This window comes from Rhipicephalus sanguineus, chromosome 10, assembly GCF_013339695.2.
Source record: "Rhipicephalus sanguineus isolate Rsan-2018 chromosome 10, BIME_Rsan_1.4, whole genome shotgun sequence".
NCBI lineage: Eukaryota > Metazoa > Arthropoda > Arachnida > Ixodida > Ixodidae > Rhipicephalus > Rhipicephalus sanguineus.
In genome coordinates, this window is record NC_051185.1 from 140620192 (window position 1) to 140641974 (window position 21783).

Consider the following 21783-nt stretch of genomic DNA (forward strand, 5'->3'; position numbering starts at 1 on the left):
CTCTCCCGGCAGTTCATATTCTTCTACGATACAGTTGCCTTTTTTTCAAGATCACTTCTCGATATGCCTCGACCGCGTATGTGTTCCAGGGCCGACACCTAGACAAGCTCGATCCACCTGAATAGACTAAGCTAGTCAGCAAGCTCATCTTCGAGGTCCGCATATTTTCCTGCTTTCAGTCCGTGGAAAATTTTCCTGGTCGACATGCAGCTGACGATCTCCTCCCTTTGCTTGCGCTACTCACGGTCGCAGGCCTCGAGCACAAAATAAGGACGTGACACTGCTATCTTCAGCGGGTGAAATAACTTTCCCATGATGTGAGCATTCATAATTAAAGGGACACTAAAGGCAAATAACAATTTATGTCATTGTGAAAGCCCAATGTATGACGTCTAAAACAGCAATATTATCAATAGCAGTGCCCTACTTACCGAGAAATTAAGCTAAATGTATCACACGATGGGCGCCACGAGCGGGACATTTCGGAAATGATCTTGATGACGTGAGAGAATTCGACTACAATTAATCACTCGTAGTCAAACTAGCTGCAATAAAAAAAGAACCTTCCGTGCATCAAGAGATGAAATAAAATGCTGCTTGTTCGTTTCCGTTTGATTCATGGAAAAAAGAACCTCTTTGGCGTTGCCATGGGGAATGGCGCGCGTAGTTCAAAGGTTCCGTTTTCGCCAAACTGTGCTTTGCCCGGTGCCCTGCTTCGCTCATGCGGTCGCGTCTCAGTGGTAGTTTCTGTATCGCGTACTGCCGCGTGTGTTTTGCGCGCTCGTGAAAGTCGCTCTGACAGAAAGTTCGACAAAATGCCGCATGCATGTGATGTTGCCGCATGCCCGAATGGTGCACGCCGCCAGTGCACGCCGCCAAGCAGTAAAGGCGGGCAACGTTGGGCACGGCAACAGCGACGTGAGAAAGACCGCTTTTGGGCGGTTGATTTGAAGTGCGCTAACACGATGCGGACCACTAAAACGTGATTTTATTTCAAAATAAGCACTTCCTTGGCAGAAAAGTAGCACTATGAGGTTTCTGGACAGCTATTTCAACACCACCAACGTTGATTTAACATTTGCCTTTAGTGTCCCTTTAAGGTGCCACATAACCAATTGCACTTCGCCACGAACAAATATGACACACGCAAGTCTCAGTCACACACGTACTCATCCTATGCAGTCTCACAACACCATGTACTTCGTCACGCTAGGTGATGGCGATGAGACAGTATCTCACTGTTCTGACAGGAGGCTGTTGCCAACGTGGTTTAATTTTTTCTTTTACGCACAGGCAATTTCCGGACTCGTGTAGTTGAAAAAAAAGGTGTGTGTTGATTCGACATTTTATTTAAAGGTGAGAATAACGATTCACTCAAAGCTCCTCCAATTAAATGCTGTGCTGTCATTTTAAAAAATAATGCGATGTACAGTACTCATGGATTTAAACATGGCATAACATTTTTTAGTATAACGGCTGGTATGCGCAAGTGCTCGAGGTAACCAAGTCATGTCGCAACGAGTCTGGTCTCTAAGATAATGCTGGCTCTGATCGATGTGTTCAAGGAGCACTGACACAAAATTTCGAAGGCGAGATAATGAGTTAAATAGATGTATGCGGAGCCGTACACAACGTCTACGAAATATCAAGGGCCAATATAGCCTAGAACATATTTAAAATCAATTTTAAAGTGCATGCCGCGCGACTGAGCGAGATGCGAGCGCTTCGTGACGCCGACATCAACGCGGGGTGTGTGTAAACAAACCTACGTCACGAGTTTGTGTTGGCTGGTGGCTGGTTGTGCCCTTGCGCTTGTGCCGTGCTACCTGCCATTTCTTCCTCCGTGCCTGCGGCTTGGCGTGTTCTAGTTGTGTTCTCTTCCGCTGTTCGCTCGTCGTGCCTGTTGGCGGATGTTATGGCCCGCTCACGCTAGCGGCAAGCCTGCCGCAGAACGTCGGCCGTCGCCGCACGTGCGAGAGCTGTCCAACGTGCACGGCAAGCTTCGCCGGCGAGGCATTCGCGCCTCCGAAAAACATGGCAGCACTGCCAAAAGCGGTTGTCGTCCACTTCGAATCTATCAAGTGGCCGCCGTGCGCTCTGTAACGTGTAAGTTCCGAACTGATGCTTCCATTTGCTTTAGATTCATGTCCTTAAGCTTCGACAGCAATGTATTCGTCCCGATTCGGCGCCGTTTTTGAGAGCCATAGTCAAATAATCGATGCTGTAAGCTTAACGAGTCGAGATGGGCGCTTCCGAATGCTCGGAGGACATAGATTACGCGTTTGTTAGTTGTTTCTAATCCTCCATAGCTGGCGCCACTTCACCTGGTTCGGCGCCCACCGCACTCACGCTCGCGCGTCGCCTACGTCACAATTTTGCGTGTTCACGTGGCCAGCTGTGGCTACCCGTCCTCCGGAAGTAGTGCCGCCTAGCTCGGTGCTCTTTGAAACCGAAACTGCGACTGAGCGCTCTAAAAACGTCTCTAAATAAATAACCGTCGCGCACTCGCGCAAACGAGGTTTGCAGCCGTGATAAGTGGATCATAAGCCATCTATTGCAACAAAAAAAACAAGGTGCAAAATTTTTGTGTCAGTGCTCCTTTCAAATTGAAATTACGTCGATATAACCCAAACTGAAGATGGTGGAAACGAAACTATGTGCATTACTTAGCCCTAAATTGTGCTGTTTCAATCCATGAGTACTGCACAGTAGACTCTCGTTAACCCTTTGAGGGTTGATTTTTTTCGCGAAATGCGTCCCACAAATGTTTATTTTTTTACTGCTGAATTAAATTCTTCAGACGAATATATTTAAGAAAAAAATTGTCTAAAATTTTCTGGCGCGACCGTAGTAAAGTGACAAAAATAATCATTTGGGTTATTACATACACATGGTTTATTTAACCCCTTCAGGGTTTTCGCCGTACATGTACGGCAGAAGCTTCCTGGTACCAAAGGGTTTTCGTCGTACATGTACGGCATAGCGTTTATTTTTAAAACGCGCGCCTTTTTCGATCATTTCTTTTGATTGGCCTGTGCTGCCACACTTCGGGAATACGTGGAATTTTTTTCATGCGCCGATGTCTCTCCGTTGTATTTTTTTTTCGCTTCCCAAAACTGCGCGCGGCCTATCGCTTGCCCATCCGAGCGCGTTCGCGGTGCAGCTGGTTTAAAGTGCGCGCCTTTTTCGATGATTTCTCTTGCTTGGCATGTGCTGCCACGCTTCGGGAATACGTGGAATTTTTTTCATGCACCGATGTCTCTCCGTTGTTGCTTTTTTTATGCTTCGCAAAATGGCGCGCCGCGCGCCGGCTATCGCTTGCGCAACCGAGAGCGCCCGCGGCGCGGTTTGGTTTCAAACGCGCGCCTTCTCCCATTTCTCTTGCTTAGAATGTGCTGCCACGCTTCGGGAATACGTGTAATTTTTTAAGGCGCCAATGTCTCTCCGTCTTTTTTTTTTTTTCTTTCCAAAGAGGCGCGGCGGCTTGTAGTCTCGCATCAGAACGCGCGCACGCGGTCCCGCTGGTTTCGGTTTCGTCCTTCGGTTGGTTTTCGCTTCTTGCGCCCGCAAAGCTTATGGCTGTTTGGTTTCTAATCTCTCAAAGGGTGACCGCTTGTTACTCTCTCGTTTATTGCACCCCGGCTCGCGATTACATCTGTTTCCGTGCGGCGCTAAATTACACAAACGACGCCGCCGTGATTGCGTTTCCTGTTTTGGGGTCTCGGAAAAACTAACTACGTCTTGTTGGCGATAAGACGAAGTATTACTGTAGCTTTTTCACTCGTTTTGCTTTCCGGACGGGCGCACAAACATAGAGTTTTCTTCCGTGCGCTCACTGACGCAGTTCGCTTACGAAGCGCGCGCCGGTTGCTCTGCTGCCGGTGAGTCGAGCAGCGATTCTTCCGATGCGGACTATTCCCCAAGTGCCGAATCAGAATCTGGTTCATTGGATTTCATTTCGTCAGACGAGGATTTTTTGACGAGTTCAGACTCCGATGACGATCAAGAAGCGACATCTGAAACGCGTGCACGGGGAGCCATGCTTCAAAGGCTATCACACGCTGAAAAGTTTTTAGTGTTAGAGCACGAGCGTTTTTAACCGGAAACGTGCTCTGGTGTGCTTATTTTTGTATGTTTGTGAGCTATGTTTAATACAATGCATAATTTTTATTCATAAAAAACTGTGAAGCTTTTTTTTAGGATTCTGCTTGATTTTACAACGAATAAACCATATGTATGTAACAACAAAACTGATTTTTTTTGTCACTTTACGGTCACGAAAAAAAATTTTAGACAATTTTTTTCTTAAAAAGAATCGTCTGAAGAATTTATTTCAGCAATAAAAAAATTACGCATTTTTGGACTGGATTTCGCGAAAAAATTCGACCCTCAAAGGGTTAAGAGTAACAGCAAGATAAAGTCTAAAAAAAGACCTATACAACTGTTAAAAATTATGTGTTGAAATAAACGTCTCTGTAGTTCACAGACAAACAAAAATAAGTGCACGAAGCAGCATTAAGTCAAAACATGGGGGGAGAAAGGCCAGTTTTGATACAGTCAGCAACGTCTCGCAGCACACGCTTTTGAGATGTCGCTTCCTCATCAACATCTGAGTCTCAACTCGTAAATAACTGCTCGTATGACAGGCTGACACTTACTGAATCAGATACTGGTTCGGCAGTCGAGCGGCGATTTGGAGAATTCGTCGCTAGACTCACTTGCGGCAGAGAAACTGGCAAGCACTTCCACAGCGCAAGCAAACTGCGTGGGTGAGTGCACTGAAGAAAAGTGCATAGCTGCGAGCATGTCCGGAAAGCGAAAACAAGTCCAAAACCTATAATAATCCTTCCTCTTATCGCCAACGAGACTGAAGCGGTTTTTGCGAGTCGCCTATACAGGAAACGCAACCACAGCGGCATCGTTAGTGTAAGTCAGCGCCTGCAAGGAAACAGGCATAATCGTGCACCGAGGAGCAATAAACGAGAAGGTAACAAATGGGTCACGTTTTGAAAGATTCTAAACTGGAAAGTAGGGGTGTGCAAATATTCGAAAGTTTCGAATATTCGTCGAATATTACATTCGAAATATTCGTATTCGATTAGAAAATCGTGTATTTGAAAAGTTTCGAATATTCGATTCGATTATCATGCATAAAATAACTCGTCATCCACATTTCTGCTGCGTTCGTATCGCTAAAAACGTTGCCGAGAGGAGCGATAAACATCGTAAGTACACGGAGGCACGATATCTGCCTGCGACGAGCGCCCCAATACGTATGATTTATTGCTGGTGCATCTACGACGTGCAGCGCTGTTGGCGATCATGTAACCGTACATTTTCAATATTATGCGGCCGTAACGTGCCGCACTACCACTCGTTCACTATGCGGGACCACTTCTGAAGAAAGACAGTGACCCACGTGACTGGTGGCGAACTGTAGGCACCTTCAGATACCCCAGTCTGGCAAAGCTTTGCCCCATGTACCAGCCCTATACCAGCCACTTCTGTTCCAAGCGAGCGTGCCTTTTCAGTGGCAGGGGAGGGAGGGGGGGGGGTTGTCTCTGTTACAATGGAGCACCTGCTGCCTGATCATGTGGAGCAACTCATATTTCTTCATGATAACATGTAGTCATTACTTTAATTGTGCCGTGATATTTGCTTGTGTTGTGATGTGCATCGTGCTAGCCTGGACATTGTGTTCTGGAGATAGCAGTGTATGTTGTGTTGCCAGTCAGGCTGTTAATGTTTATTTTTTCAAATAGCTACATGTTAAATAAAGTATTGTTACTGTGGAGGCAGTTTTCCTTTGATATTCGATATTCGAAGGTGGATATTCGTATTCGATTCGTATTCAAAAATGTGATATTCGCACACCCCTACTGGAAAGCCATCAGTTTTGCGGGTGCAACAAGCGGGAACCGGCCGAAGAACGAAATCGAAACTAGCCGACAGAAGGAAAAAATCCCACGTATTCCCACAGTGTGGCAGCACATGCCAAGCAAGAGAAATGATCGAAAAAGGCGCATGTACGTCTTTGACCCTCAAAGGTTTAAACGGAACCTGAAGAGACCAGGAAAATGTGTTCTGTTTAATAGGAGTTCCGTTTACTGAGAGATGAACAGGGGTGCAGAATACAAGTACGAAGCCAATAATATCAGAGGCAGTTGTTCCATCTAAGCAGCAGTTCTGCTTAAGAGATTTCTGTTTACTGAGAGTCTACTGTACCTTCCTTGAAGAAGTGCAAGTTCCTGCCGTGGGATTTTTCAGGAGGTCTGTACCCATTTTTTAAGCAAGGCTGAGCGTCATTGCCTATATTCTGTTTTTCAATTATACGACACCAGGATTAGACGGTGGTTTTGCATGGTCCCCTCAAAGTCATAAAATGAGGGTTTGACAGTACACTGACTTTTATGGAAGCGCACACAAATGGGTATAGGAAAACACTGCCTCACATCTGGTCCAGCATTGCAAGTGGTTACGTATTAAGCTGTATGACCTGCGGATGAAACGTCCCATTTCCCTCGCACAGCCGGCTTACCTTTTTGCTCGGCACTGGTCAGCATTTCCTCCAGGCAGTCATCCATGTTATCATCAAAGTCCTCCAAACTTTTCTCACTCTTCTGTGAGTACACCACCGCTTTCTGTGTCTCAATATTTCTCAATGAACCTGCAGGAAAAAAAAAAGGCCTTCAGTCCCCACTTTGAAGGTTGTTGGCTGATGAAGCTGTGATGAAACCTGATCCTATACACCAGCACCAGCAACTTTGAACAATGAACCGACTCCCCCTAAAGGGGGAGTGACCGTCGTCTCCGGATCAAAATAAAGTTCTTTGCCTGCCTGCCTGCCTAGTCCAACAACATGCCTTGCTCCTATACACCAATGTTACTGTTATGAGGGTGTGGTACGTTGGATTATTCAGAGCAACCAAAGATGACGACGACGTGCAGCGCGAGCGCACCACTCATCGGAGTATTAAAAGACAACAAAGATAAGCACCAATCTCCAAGAACTGCTGTGTCCGCAAAAGTGAATGGGGAAAACGAAAGAAGCGAGGGAGCAGACATATCGATGGCTTGAAGAAAGGAAAGTGGCTATGGTGCAAAGGGCAAAGCTTGACGGTTGCTTGGACCTGGGCTCACATAGCCTTGCCTAGCCGGCACTGATACAGCCCAACACCCTTGTGTTTAAACAGAGCAGGCTGACTACTATGGTAGTTGGTATGCAGGAGTGAGAGAGAGAGATCCAGCAAAAGTGCAGTGGTACTCGGATGCACCAGAGCACTGCAGAACATTGGCATCTACCAACATTTAGACTTAAGCTACCTCACTCCAACCAGCGCAACCCGGACAGCTCAACTGCTGAATCCTCAGATCCATACGGGGTGTCCTCTCATGACTTCCTGGTTTCACTTGAGGAGTGGCCAAGGTACATACGTGTGCTTATTCACAACGCGCTTGTGGCACAAGCCCTGTGTCTTAATCCAAGATGTGTTCTTCACCGGGCCCTCTCGAGTCGTGCACCACGAGCGCACAACGATAATTGCTATGCCAGTGAGCTGGCCAGCAATAAGCGTCCACCCATCCTGATAAAGCCAGCGAGTTTGATGCCAGCACGTGTGCCAGGGTAGAATCACTGAGCAAGACTTGCTGTTGGGCGAGTTGACATAGCAGGGATACATATTAGAGCAAAAAAACAAACAAATACATGAGAGAGAGAAAGAATAGGAGGCAGAAAGGTTGGGCACTTGAGTCATTGTTTCTTTGCTTGTGCTAGCATGTATCCCTATGATGTCAATCAACTCGCTCAACAGCAAGTCTTACACAACCATATGTCTAGTGCATTGGGCCCCCTTCGCAATATGTCTTCTGCAAAAAGCAATAGAGAAAAAAAAACTAGTGCCTGACCTTTTTGCCTCTACAGTTCTTTCCTCAAGTCATTGTTTCTTTGTTTGCACTAACATGTATCCCTAGAAAGTAGAATTGCTCTTTACACTCAACAGTTTGTTCCATGCTTGTGCCATTTCACATGCATTGCATTGGTTGTGGATATGAAACTTAGCAAGGTAATGTGGCACAACGCAAGAAAATTACAGGAAAAAATAAGAAACAGTGAGAAAGAGTGCTTTTCTGTATTTTTTTCCTTGTTATATACACACATTTTTACACTGTGCCACATAATCTTGCTAAGCTATGCACCAGTTTGCCCAATTTAGTATTCTGCCAGAACGAAACTACAATAAGCCCTCGTGAGAACAAAATCACTTGACTCAAATTATCCTTTTCATCAAAATTTCCTACACCGAAATTTCCTCCATGCGTGGGCAAATTGGAGCAGGAATTGCTCGCATTCGGCAAAAACACAAAGCAGGCAAAGCCAACTGTCCTTTTTGCACCTCAATAAAAATTCGCTTTCCCTAAATATTTGTGTTCAGACTTCCTCGCAGTTGTAGCGTGATTTACGTTAGATTTTTCTAGCTTTTACGTAGTCGCTTTTACAGAATTTTTTTCCACCCTCCCGCTCACTTCGTTATAACAAGAGTTTACTGCACTGAGCACTGCATTCATCTGCTGCGAAGAAACAATGGTTGCTAGCAGCATGATCAATACTGACATGTGGCACGGTTTCATAGCAAATATAACCTAAAATCGTTACAGCATAATCTGCCACACATTTCAAATAAATATCAAGGTATAAGAAGTTCCTCATCAAAAGAATTTCGAATGCATTTTGTAAACACTAGGCTTGTGTGAATAGTAAATTTTAGGTTCAAAGCAAATTCGAAGCGAATGTAATTTGGTAGAATAATTTCGAATCGAATTCGAATAGTATATATCACACATTATAAATAAAAATGAGCATATTTGTGATGACCCAACTAACCTGCACAATATTTTTTTTAATTGAAACAAGGCATGTGCAAATGTCATTCTTTTTGGTTCAAAGGGAAGTGGAAGCAACTTTGAATAGGAGCAGGATTTCACTTTTGGTAGAATGGAAGTGATAACCTGTAAAATATGTTACGTTTTAAAATTTACTATACTTAGAGCACATAAGCCGGTATAACAAGCTTTTAAACTTAATAAATGATGAATCATCGATGTGAGGGTAATGTGTTCATTTAACCTTAAAGGGGGGCTTCACGGCACTGCGATTTCCCCTGGATAGGTGTTTTCATGGCATAGCACTCCTATGCTGCAATGAAACCACCTATACAGGGGGGTTACATGCTGTTTATAGATGTCTATTCGTTCATTTCGAATACTTCGAAATTGCCAATAACCTAAATTCAAATTGAAGCGAATTCAAATACTGTAATATTCGTTCAAATATTCGCACAAGCCTAGTAGACGTCTTGTATTTCTTGCATCACTTTTCATGGCATTTCTCGAAATAAATATGTAGAGTATTGTATCATGGATAGTATCCACAAATTTCTGAGGGCAAGCATGCAGCATATGCATGCAAAATTAAAACTATAGTTTGATGTAATCACTGCGGATGAAACCTAGCCCGCCAACAACGCAGCCATGGATAATGACCATGCAGATGTGAAAGGGAAGTGGCCATAGCACAAGCAAAAACAAAGCCATCTTTTATCACAGCTACTGTGGACGAAACTGTGATCATTATCAACGTGATCACAAATACTGAGCACACTTTTCTGAAAGCACGTAGGCAGCCTACACACACAGTCTTGAAGGAGACTACTGTTTGCTGCAACTGTTGCAGATGCACCCAAGGTCATTAACAATGTAATCACGGATGGTGACCACGCTGTTCTGAAGGTGCAAATGTGAATAGGCATGAAGTGTTCTGGTTTTCCTGTTGCTACCGTACGGTGCATCCTGATGACTATGGTGAAGCTATTACAGTAAAACAGTGTTGCTACCGAGGACTTCTGATTTGGAGCAATTTTTGGAGCAGCAAGATTTCCGTTTTGGAGCACTTTGGAGCAGCAATATTTTCATCTTGGAGCACTTTGGAGCAGATTATTTTGCATCTGGGAGCACTTTGGAGCAGCGAATTTTACATCCAGGAGTGCAATACAGAAGCATATTGCATTAACATTCAAGCACCTGAGTATTATTATGGGGCTCTTATGAAGGCTAGAAATATTTCGATTCATTGCAAATCTCATGGAAAAAATCATCTCAGGAGCATAGGCGTGCGCACAGGGGGGACTGGGGGGGGCGCAAAATCTGCCCCTACATTGACCCTCGCGATAGCAATTATATGGACTCTCTCGGCGGATTTTTGCCGTCGCCGTTGCCGTGATTTTCTGTATAAAGTCCAAATTAATAACATCACGCGCATTCTAGCCGCGGGTAAAAGCTCGCGAGCGCTGGCGACGAACGCGGCTGAAGCGGAGATTACACTAGCCGGCCGTCTGTCAGCGTCGCACGGAGAGCGCATGAGATAACATCTTCCCGCGTGCGGGCCTGCCGTCGATTGCTCATCAAACAGAGAGGAAACGCCCCGCCCGTCTTTCGTAAGGAGCATGACGGGACGCCAGGGGAGCGGAAGGGGACCGCATCGTTCGAAGGGTGCAGTCGCTTGCGCGCGCGCTATCTCGAGGCATCAGGAGACTGCTCGTAAACTTGCTGTGCTCTCAACGCTTACTTCGCGTTTAGAGAACTCAGAGCAAGAAAACGCTTCGGTTCCTGGAGGGGCCATATTCCCTTAAACCAGCGTTTTGTTGAGTTACGCGAGATCGGATCCAAAAGAGTTAGCTGCTAGTCTTACTTCGTTTCACAATACATTTTTCTGGTATCGCATTCATTGCCTCGCTCATAAGCGAAACTGAGTTTTTTTAACCGTTTTTTAACCGTTAGCTATTGACCCCCGAAAGCGAGGGGCGGACGTGTAACGTGGCGTAGCCGCTTCACTGTGGGCCGTCAGCGACGGGCCCGCGTCGGGCCCGCTACTGACAGCTGCGCATTTGCGGCTCCTCCGACCAGGAGATATGATTTTACTAACGAGATGACATTTTTAAAAAAGCAAGCAAAAAATTCGAATTGGAACCCTAGCACGTGAGCTCGAAAGGGCAGGGCCTTTTAGGGGGTATTTACCGCAGAGTGATTACAAACTCGGACGCGCTGGCGGAAGGAATTACGAAAAAGCTGTTCTGGATGAAGATCCGTGGATAAAGTACATCTGAGGAAAAGCGCCAACGCGTTTCCACCGTTCGCGTGCTCTTCCATAAACGCGAAGCAAGGAAAATTCGATATTGTCCCATATATCTACTGCGAGCGATCCCAGATTTCATTCCGCGATGTCCGGAAACAGAAGTAACAGACATTTTAGCGGCATTCATGTAGTTATTACTGAACATTACTTTCCTTACGTGCCGTGCGACGCTTGAAACGAGCTATCAGCAGCGTTTCTGGAACAGACGACGTCCGCCGATGAATCACCGTCGCACTTTCTCGCTACCAATAGGCCTAGACGTCACGAGCCTCTGCGGAGAGCGCGTTTTGCTGTCGAGCCGACTTGCAGAACAGAAGCTGCGTCGGCACCGTGCATGGCATCGTGGCTTACTCGGAACGCACGCGCGAGCGCTATTTATTCAGCGGAATAATTCTTGGTCCATGATTGCGACTTTATTGGCAGCCCCAAGATCGAGCTGCACATGTTCTGACGCGCCGGCGGTGCTATTGCCAGTGATAAACGCCCCCAAACCCGAGACTTTGGCGCAGTTTGGCGCAAATTTCGTCGATATTATCAGGATGGCGCAGTAAATACAATTTGGCGCACTTTGGCGCAGTTGGCGCAGGAGTGGAATCACTGCAGTAAAAGCTTGTTAATTCGGATTTCACGGGACCGGAAAAAATGTCCGAATTAACCGAATGCCGAATTAACGAATGAACAGGAAAAACAACATTAAAATCAAGTTGGAGAAGCATACCTTTATTTGCTGAAGTATTTTGTAATGGTCGTCTGCGTTTTCGTGCAGATTCCGGCTGACATTACAATTTTTCGTACCCTTCCAAATCGTCAACAGCACGCAAACTGTCGGAAGTGCTCAGGCAAACGTCCTCTAATATCAAAAGTGCCTCCGAGACTGCCCGTGAGGTGCAATGAGGTCGCGGCTGCATCTCCTCGCATGACTCTTCATCAGAATCCTGGTCTTCCTGGGCGCCTGTGACATCATTAATAATTTCTTGATCGGTCAGGAGACCAGTCGTGGCGACATAATCATCAATCGCGACGTAGTCCTGAAGGGTCACACCCGCATCACTCCGCAAGAAGAGACGGTGATTCGGAATATTAGGCGCGAAATGGACACGGACTGATAGGGAGACACACACACAGGGCTATATTCCGAATCATGCAATACCAACACGCCCAGTTGATCACCCTCACAAAGAGACGGTGCTGACACGACAACACCAGGGAAAATTACACCATCTCCCGCTAAAGGGGACCATGAGGCGATGCGAAGCCGGAGCACTTGCACGATCACGTTCCGTTGGCGTTCGTTGGGCATGCTACCGACCTCGCGTCGTGGAACGCGAAGAGGGACGCTACGCGCGTCGTATCTTCCATCTAGCCTGGCCGTTAATTCTCACAGGGCGAGCGGGGAACGCGGTCGACAGGCGGGCGAGAGGGGGGCAGCGTAGGAGAGGAGAGAGAAGAGGAGGGGATGCGCATGCGCTCGAGCTCATCGCGGCGTTGCGCAGGAGAGAATTTCGGCATGTCTAGCCCGTGTTTCAGAGGAAAAGTGGAAAGGGGGAGGGGAGAGGGAATGTGGAGAGGGAAAGTGGAGAGGGGAAGGGGAAAGTGAAAGTGTGGAGGGGAAGGGGAGAGGGAAAGTGGAGAGGGGAGGGGGAGTGGAGAGGAGGTGTGTGGAGAGGGTATGCGCATGCGCAGTAAGGGTGGTCACGCCGCACACCACCACCACCACCGCCGCCGGATTGAGCTCGACCTTAAGATACTTCGCATCTAAAATGGCGTCGGAGGCGCAGTGGAGCGATGAAAGAAGACGCCAACGTTCGGTGACGCTGCGATCACCCCCACTAGTTGATGACGATGGCGATGCCACTCAGGTTTCGGTTTCACTCCAGTGGTGCCAACGCTGCTTTAGCACACTTTTGTGCAGCGGCAGCCATCAGCATTTGTCTGAATTAAGCGGTGCGGAGCCGAATTCTGACGAATTAACGAAGGTTTGGTCCCACAGATTAACATGCACTTTGGCCGGGACCAATAGAGCCGCCCGAATTATCTGAATTAATGGGTGTCAAATTAACGAGCTTTTACTGTATCTATCGCTCGTTTGAGTCGCAAATTTGTGGTGCACTCCATGGATCGTGTGAATTAACCAGGGTGTCACTAAACATATCCAAGTTAATGAGTTCAATGTCGCTAAATAATGCATATGGCCGCCAGGACCAGTGTAAGAGTCTGAATAACCAGACTTTCTGAATTAATCGTGTTTTCCGGTATTCATAATGAAGCCGAGAATTCAGTGACGGCGGCAGTGGACACTCACCGAATTTAGAGTCTTTCGCCGAGCCTTCCTTGAACTGTCGGCTGAGCATGTAGTACTCGTTTGGGTGGCAGATGACTTGCGCAACATCGGGTGACTTTTGGGTGATTCGGAACGTAGAGGTGCATGCCAGCTGGTAGTGGCCCTTCTCCACAAAGCCCATGACCTGCGTTGCCAAGTGTGCCGTTTCATTACTTTAGTACACTATAAAGAATCCTACTGTCTGCAATACTTTGAAAATGTTTCACCATAGTTGCAAAATGAGAGGAAACAGCACAAAATTCTCACCAAGCACAAGGCGAAAAAAAAAAAAAAAATGGACAACCACGGCACTGAGGTCAAAGTTTTCTGTTCTGTGAAAATTTTATGCTGTTTAACCCTGCTTTTGCAACCACGAGCCAACAACGCCAAATCCTAGCACTAGCAAGGTTTCACCACACAACTGCCTTTATGCAACACGCAGCATTACTGATCTGATAATGATGCGGGAAATTCTGAGGTTTTACGTGCAAAAACCGCAATATGATTATGAGGCACGCTATGATGGAAGACTTGAGAAAAATTTTTACAACCCAGGGTTCTTCAACATATGCCTATATCTAAGTACACGAGTTTCTTTTTCTTTTTTTTTGCTTTTCGTATTCATCAAAATGTGGCCGCCATGGTCAAGAATCGTTGAGCTTAGCAAGACAACACAGTAGCTAAGCCACCATGAAGGCTAAACTGCAACTTGATCCAGTCTCTGTGCAATGTGCTTTGTACGAGAGCCTTCAACATCAAGAAATCTGGAATTTCCCAGGTGGAACTTCCACAGTGAAGGCACAAATGCTTTTCTCAAATGATGTCAACTATATAACCAGACGTTTGCAGAGCACTAGGAATCACAGGAAGCATCGTACTCCTGAATAATTCCTTGGTTATTTTAACGCGGCGGTCTCACTCCGGCGGCACGAACACGTCGTTTTTGTCACTTTTCCAACCGACGCGGCGGCTGTTCTCCGTGCTTTATATAGTTGACTTATACATCATTGAAAAGCTTGATCTTTGTACTTTTCAAATATATTTATTAAAAACAAGTCAACCATTAGTATTTGGGGATGGATAGCCAAGAATAAGCGCAAGTTACACGGTTTTGGCTGACTGTGCCTCAGCAGTGACCATTTTTTAAAAAATCTGCTACAGTTACAGCACTGTTCTTTGCGCAGCACATTCAAGACATATTTACCTATTTTCTCAACGTAGCAAATTGATGTTGGACTTCTACTTTTTTGTTGCTGAGCTTTTGAAAACAGCCAAATTTAGTAACTTCCGCGGCAGATTGTCCAGTAACTATTCGCCAGAGAAAGTTCATTTTCGGGGCGTATGTAGAGGATAAGATTTTCCGTCTGAATACCCAATTTCATCGATGTGCACGTGCTACTTTTTAAATTATATTCATCTAAAGTGGGCGATATTCTCAATATAGGGACCTACCGTGGCCGATTTTCGTGGAAAGCTACTGAATTTCCATGGCCGAATTTGCACGTAGAGAAACTATAGTCCCCGATCTATTTCCTGGACCTAGCGTTTTTCAATAAAGCAAGCAGAAATGCGATACGAAGCTCGTAAACTGTCTTAATTTTTCATGCCGAAAACGTCAACAAAAGTGGAGTAATCTTCAAACTGCGCTGAAATCTCCGCATGCATAGCTTAAAATATAATAGTTACGGTCTCCTTATATAATTATACACACTAATCACACACAAATACTGCAGGAACACTGAGAAATCTGCATTATTCCTATCACTACAACGAAAATCTTCCTCTAGCGCCACCTAGACGGACAACACGAAAGCGCTGCATTGGAAAGCTCCCCGTCTCCCCGACTGTGGCGTTCGAAAACATTTTACTTCAGGGGAGAATGTCAACTTCAGACCATGCCCCAGCATCTGCAAGTCTTCTCTTTTTGTCTGCCTTTCAGACGGCTGCGCGGGAGAGCGTGAAAGCACGTGTGAAGCATGGGCGCCTTGGGGGGTGCAAAGCCGTCTTGCATCGCTGCTGGGGGAGGGGGGGGAGAGAGAGAGCTGGCATAGCTTGGGTGGGGGCAAGTGCCGGTGTGGCTGGAGGGAGGCAAATGCCGATTTTGCACAGAGAGTATGGGGTGAGCGTCGTCAAGTGAAAAAAAAAAAAGCCGTACTCTCGGAACGTCCCCCTCGTGTGCGTGCGTATGTTTGTGGCCCCACTCGGGCGACCACTAAAACCGAGGGGTGTGCAACGGCAGACAAAAGAAAGCAGAAAAACGGGCAGTGCGCGTGCGATGCGAGGGAACTGAGTAGATCTGCGTGGGCGAAGTATGTTTTGAATAGCACCTCAGCTTTCCTTTTCTTTCCTTTTTTTTTAGAAAAAATGTCGTTTTCCAGAGGTGTGGTTTGCTGGGCTTGTTCATATGAATCCACAGCAATAAACACCTTCAACACATATATAGGAATGACACGACAACTGTTTTGTACTTGCTGCGTGTTCCTTTCTGCCACTGCTAACAAACTAAACACCGCAGAGTTAAACTAACTAAATTAACAATTAAACACAATTAAGATGTATACCTCCGCTTCTAAAAAATGTAGGCCACTCGAATTTCTTTGGTACCGGCTTCCTTTCCTTTATGCGTCGCAGCATTTTCCCCGGGCAAAAGTGCGTGAGCGCGAAAGTAACCCATCCCGTTCAACTGGGCTTGCTGTGCTCTGTACTTGCTAGATTAGGCTACAAGCGGAAACTTGGCAGGATACGCTCGCTCCGATTCGCCGTCTATCATATACTTTGGCAAGTTATGCATCGGACTGTTTCGCTTCACGACGTGGGTTCGATTTCCGCCTACGACAGGCGCATTTCCATGGCAACGAAATCCAGGAACACCCGCGTATATATTTCCGTGCACTCTAAGTGTTCAGGAGTGCCCCATAGCGGCGTTCCTCATAATTACATAAGGCTAGCTCCAAGGGGACGCGGGCGTTTGCGAACTCTTCACTCTGAGTCGGAACACCGTGCAACAAGGCGCTCGCGTGGTTACCCTGCCTCCGCCCCCGCTTCTATCACGCGCACCTTTAGACAGCCTGCGGTTACAGCCTAGGAACTGCGAGCTCACTTTGCGTATTTCTCTGATTCATTGCTCTTGCTTTGAATGATTGTACTTTGGGGTGTGGAACGCGGTTTCTGTCAGCCCAGTATCGCAAACTTCACACCTAAATTTGTATACCTGTTTGCTCGAATCACAAATAAAGTTTATATAAAAAGCCTTAGTGGTAAGCTTCGGCCGTATTTGCGGTCACCCTGTGGCATGTGCGGGCACATATTCATTGGGATTTTCCGAATGGTCTACTCTACATCTCTTCTGGCACTTGGATTTGTATGTTTCGGCCCTAAATAGTAGGCCTCCTAAGTTTTTTTTATTTCTTCAGTAAACCTCCTCAGGCAAGGTTTTACAAACGGCAGGTGGCATACATGCGTGATACGCTTGGGGTCCCGGTTCGTTCGCTGCTGTATATCCTTGTGCGCAGACCATATCGGTGACTACGCAGCAATTCTTGCGGTAGCGGGAATTTGCGTCCAATGCTGATGTGGTGAGCTGGAAACCCGAAGTATGACATCGTTCCATGCAACACAGCTTTGCCGTCGGAAGACAGTGACATCCGATTGATAGCCTCCGGCCGGGAATCTTAGGCGCGTGCCTGTAGGCTTGTGTTGCTGCACTGGCGGCTGAAATCAACAGCTATTCCTCGATATCTGCGCAGTGCATGCTGTTGTGCTCGTGACACGCGATCGAACACCTCCTCTCTGTTTTCTTTGCTCAGCTCGTGCTTTATCAGCCGCCGCTTTCGCCTGAAGGAGAAACGTTAGGAGCTAACAACTCAACGTCTTTGGAAAGTCTGCCGTGCTGAGAACTTGCGATGTCTGAGGATAGCGGGTCGTAAACTCATAGCGTGAGTCGTAAGGCTGACGAGCCAACGTAGCCGAACTGGGACTTGCGCCTAGTAGCCAGACAAGAAGAGAAGCGTTTTTGAAAACGATAAGTTTATAAAAAGTATAGTTGGTATCGTTGTGCATAAAACACGTTTACATGAAAGCGACAGATGCGCATCGCGTTCATGTTAACAATGGCAATTCCCTAGGAAGGCGCATTGCAGTAATACGTCAGACAGGGATGGTATTGCGAGTCCCGGTCGAATCACAGGCCGTAAATCACGAAGAGAGTAACGGTGGCCTCCCGTCGTGCGAACTCCGGGCGTGCCTCTTTCGCGGCTATAAGGTATTCATATTAGCGCAAAGCAAAAAACAAACACTCGAGAAGGAATTGGAAGGGAGCAGACAGGTCAGGCGCTGAAGTAAAGTGTGGGATTGGGCTAGTTGGTATTCCATTATTAAACTGCTCAGCGCAAAAAATTTACACGGTACACATACAGCTGAACACGTCTGTTGGGCATATGAGCCACGGGGGAAGAAACCTCTGTTGCCGTACTCGTCCTCTCACAGCAAACTGGTAAAGCGTGGTATTGTAAAAGCATGTTTGCATAACGCTTTAACCAAATCTTGCTTCCACTCAGTACAGGAAAGTTTTGGCAAGCAGATTCTCCGTCTTGAGGCAGCTGGCTTTCCCAGTTCTTTGCTAGTTTCTGTTTCTGAGAAGCTGCGCAGACAGTCAAGGGGAGGTAACACGGGGGGCGCTTCACAGGAAGCAAATCCCAAGAGGGTTGCAGTGATACCGTATCTACACGGCATCTCACATAAACTCAAAAAGATAGGCCAAAGAGCAGGTGCGTCGGTAGTTTTTTCCGCGCCGAATAAACTGTCTCAGTTGTGTGTCCGAACTAGTCCTGTAGGAAGTTCCGCGACCCATTGCAAAATTAAGCACCGAAAAAAGTTTGTTGAGTGTGCAAGGGGAGTTGTGTACAGTATACCCTTGTCTTGTGGACTAAGGTACGTTGGTCAGACAGGCAGGTGCCTAAATGTAAGACTACAGGAACATGGCCAAAAAGTAAGAAATGTGGGGAGGGACGGTTTTTTGGCTTCTCATTGTTCTGAATGCGGATGCCAGCCTTTGTTCGAAAAAGCAAGTGTTCTCGCGACGCAGCCTAACGAAGGCACTAGGATCATAATTGAGGCCGCAACAATAGCTCAAGGAAGCTGCATCAGTAAACCGTCCATTTCCTTATCGGAAAAAGAATTGACGTATTTGAATTCTTCGGCACGTGGTGTCCCAAGGTGATATCTTGGTTTTTTCGGGGTTCTTTCTTGCCTTTTAAGTTTTTTTGGTTTTTGTTTTGTTTTTAAGTGCCTGGATAAGTATGTGATCTTATTCTGGTCTGTAACCTATATATGTGTGCGTTTTTGTAATAAAAATCAGTTGGAAGTTCTGCGCTTGTCCTCGTCGTTTGTATGTGTACCGTGTAAATTTTTTGCGCTGAGCAGTTTAATAACAGGCGCTGAAACCTTTCTGCTTCCTCCCACTTCTCTCTGTAGTCTTTGTTTCTTTGTTCGCGCTAATATGTATCTCTTTGTATAGTGGTTCATGAAGGAGAAAAAGGTGGTAATTTTTGTCTCCCGTGCTTCAGACACGGCTAAGCGCATGTATCCCTCTGACATCAATGAACTCGGCCAGCAACCACATGGCCGCTGCAGCGAAGAGAAGACGAGGGGTTCTGTAAACGGCGTCGCATCGCCTTTCCGAAACGCGCTTGCAAAGCCGATGCGCTACTGTCGCATTCATGTAAACGGGATTATAACCGGCCAGCTGGGGCGACTCCATTCATTCAACAAGACGCCGACACGCCGTCTCTACAAAATGGTCTCCACGTTGTCTGAGTGTGGCCCAGTTCATCTTCCCACGGTAGGGAAGTGTGCCTGCGTTGACAGTTTGCCGTAAACCGGCACGGCACGCACCTCGTTCACACGAATGCGACAACTGGCGCATCGCATCCATGTAAACGGGTGTAAGCGCTGGAAAGGCGCATCGCACAAATGCGCCAGGCAGGTGTGGATTTCGAGGGGTAAGCCGACTCATGGACCACCTTACACAATTGAAGGGGAATGCCGGCCCCTCCTCGAGTCGGCTTCGAGTGCACCTCTTCGATACTACACGACAGCTGCGGGGGCAGAAAGCGAGGACTTCTCGGGAGGGTTCATGCACTCCATGTAAACGGCGGCGCATTGCTCTAGGAAAGGTGATGTGCTACCGTTGCATTCTGTCGCATTCGTGTAAACGCAGCTGGAACGCGGCACTGTTTCCCACGGCAATGCAGTCTAATTGAGTTAGTGGGGGAGACAAGGGTTTCCCAAAAGTCTGTAGGCTAACCAATCCTTCCCTGGGAAGAAGGGGTACACTATGCACGAGGCAACACCACCAAGACTGGTGTAGTCTAGACCCCACGAGTACAGATGGGGCATAACATCCACTGTGCTAGCCTGAAGCTGAGAGGCAGCATGGGGGGGGGGGGGGCGATTGAGCGAGGATGAGAGCAGGTAATAAAATGTGTGCTGCAGCACGAAAGCCGACAGTCTGTGCTTAGTAACGGGAGACGCTAGAGAACGGAACGCATTTCATTCGCATCCACTGGTGTCCACTGCTCGCGTAGAGTGCTTCTTTTGAGCTTCTCGAGCGTGCGCTGTGCACTCTTAGAAAAAAAGTTAGTAAATGGTTAGTAAATGCTTGCATTTACTACTTTCGAGCGTATTTTACTACCATCGCGAAATCTGTTTACTAGCCAGCAGTTAGTAAAGGTCGTAAAGTGCTGCCTTCACTAACCAGAAAGTTTACTTGGTGTTTTTAACTAAGTAACTACTAGCCACCCACATTGCCAGATCTTTCGTAGATGCGCAGTATACTTTGCCGTAATCGTGACGGTCTTTAGCAAAATTTAAACAATTTTTGTTTTGTTGATTACCTTGGAATTAAAGTTTCGTGCTACGTGATGGCACGCATATAAGCAAATATAAGGGCACACGACAATGTGTAGAAAACATCAATTATTCTTCTAAATTCTATGATTGCCAACCAGTACACGGTGCATAGGAGCATAGTCTTCAAGCCGCTGCTAGAGTACACTCTAAGCCAAAAGAGAGCAACGGGGGTATAGGGGTTCCTCCTTTGAGGGAGCAAGTGCTTTGCCACTCCCATTACTCTCCTAAAAGGAGCAACGGCAAGGGGACGAACCGTTGCTCTCCTTGAGGACCAACTGTTACTCCTTTCTGATGCTCCTCAAGGGAGCAACGGATGCTCCTTCCCGTTACTCCTTAGTTTCTTCTTGGGCCGAAAAAAAAATCGTTTTTGATTGACTTCTAGAGCCCATTGAGGTTTATACACATATTTGTTTGGATGTACAAATGATACACAGACATCTCGTTCAGAAAGAAATTTCAGAAAATTTGCAACAAACACACAGGATTCGAACTCGCGACCACTTAATCACCATGCACGCACGCTAACCACTGCGCCACCAAACGCTACGGCGCCGTCTTAAAGGAAACGGGGTTATGTAGGTACCGACGGGTCGTTGCGCGTTCTGACATGTTAGTGAAATGAGTATAGGCGTGCATAACCAGTGGTGATGTTCGAAAGAGAATAGAAGGTAACAATGTATACATCTGAAAACGTCAAGGCAATGAGTCTCTCGCGAAAACACAGGCTTTGCCGTGCTCCCTTTGCGCTAGCTAAAAGGCCAGTTTTTTCTTTTTTTCTTTTTTGCCCGGAGGTGTGTTTTCTTCTTCTTTATTATCATTGTTATTATTATCAATATCAATATTAATAATATTATTTTTTGCGGAAGAGTCGCCTCCCCTTTGAAAAGACAACACCACCCGAGCTGATAACGTCCGTTTGCTCTGAGATTAAACACAAATTCAAACTACCGGACCCGATTGCGATAACTGTCCTCCCGCCAAAATCAGCCAGTGACAAGGTAGAGATGAGGGGGTAGGGGAGGCAGCGGCGTTAGCTCGCTGTCAGTCTCGTTGTCAGCATAAAACCGCAAATGTAAAGTCTATCAACTGTGTACTTCTCTCAACCGCTTGTTTGTCGCGAAGTATACACGGAGTCTCGCGAAGCTTCGCATTTTATTGCTACACTCTCAGGCTATATATTTATGCCAAATGTTATACGCAAATACGCCATTTGACTTGCGACGACAACAGCTTCAGGTGCTGGCGTTCTAGTGCAACCATGCCTTTTATTGGGCGATTTTAGCTTGTACTGTGGGCTTTTAGCTTTACGTTACCGTGTTACGAGTTGCCGGAACGAATCTGCGCATACGCGGGCCTTTACGGAACG

At 46.6% G+C, this 21783-nt stretch overlaps 1 protein-coding gene across 2 annotated transcripts in view; it reads right to left on the minus strand.

Moving 5' to 3' along the window:
- LOC119372498 (DNA primase large subunit-like) overlaps window positions 1–21783 on the minus strand; it is a 74965-nt gene that overhangs the window by 31682 nt on the left and 21500 nt on the right. For both annotated transcript variants that reach the window (XM_049419764.1, XM_037642972.2), the window contains exons 10-11: window positions 13491–13653; window positions 6539–6667 (exon numbers count right to left, since the gene is read on the minus strand). In XM_049419764.1, the coding sequence (XP_049275721.1) occupies window positions 6539–6667; window positions 13491–13653 (292 nt within the window). The remainder of the gene's footprint in view (window positions 1–6538; window positions 6668–13490; window positions 13654–21783) is intronic.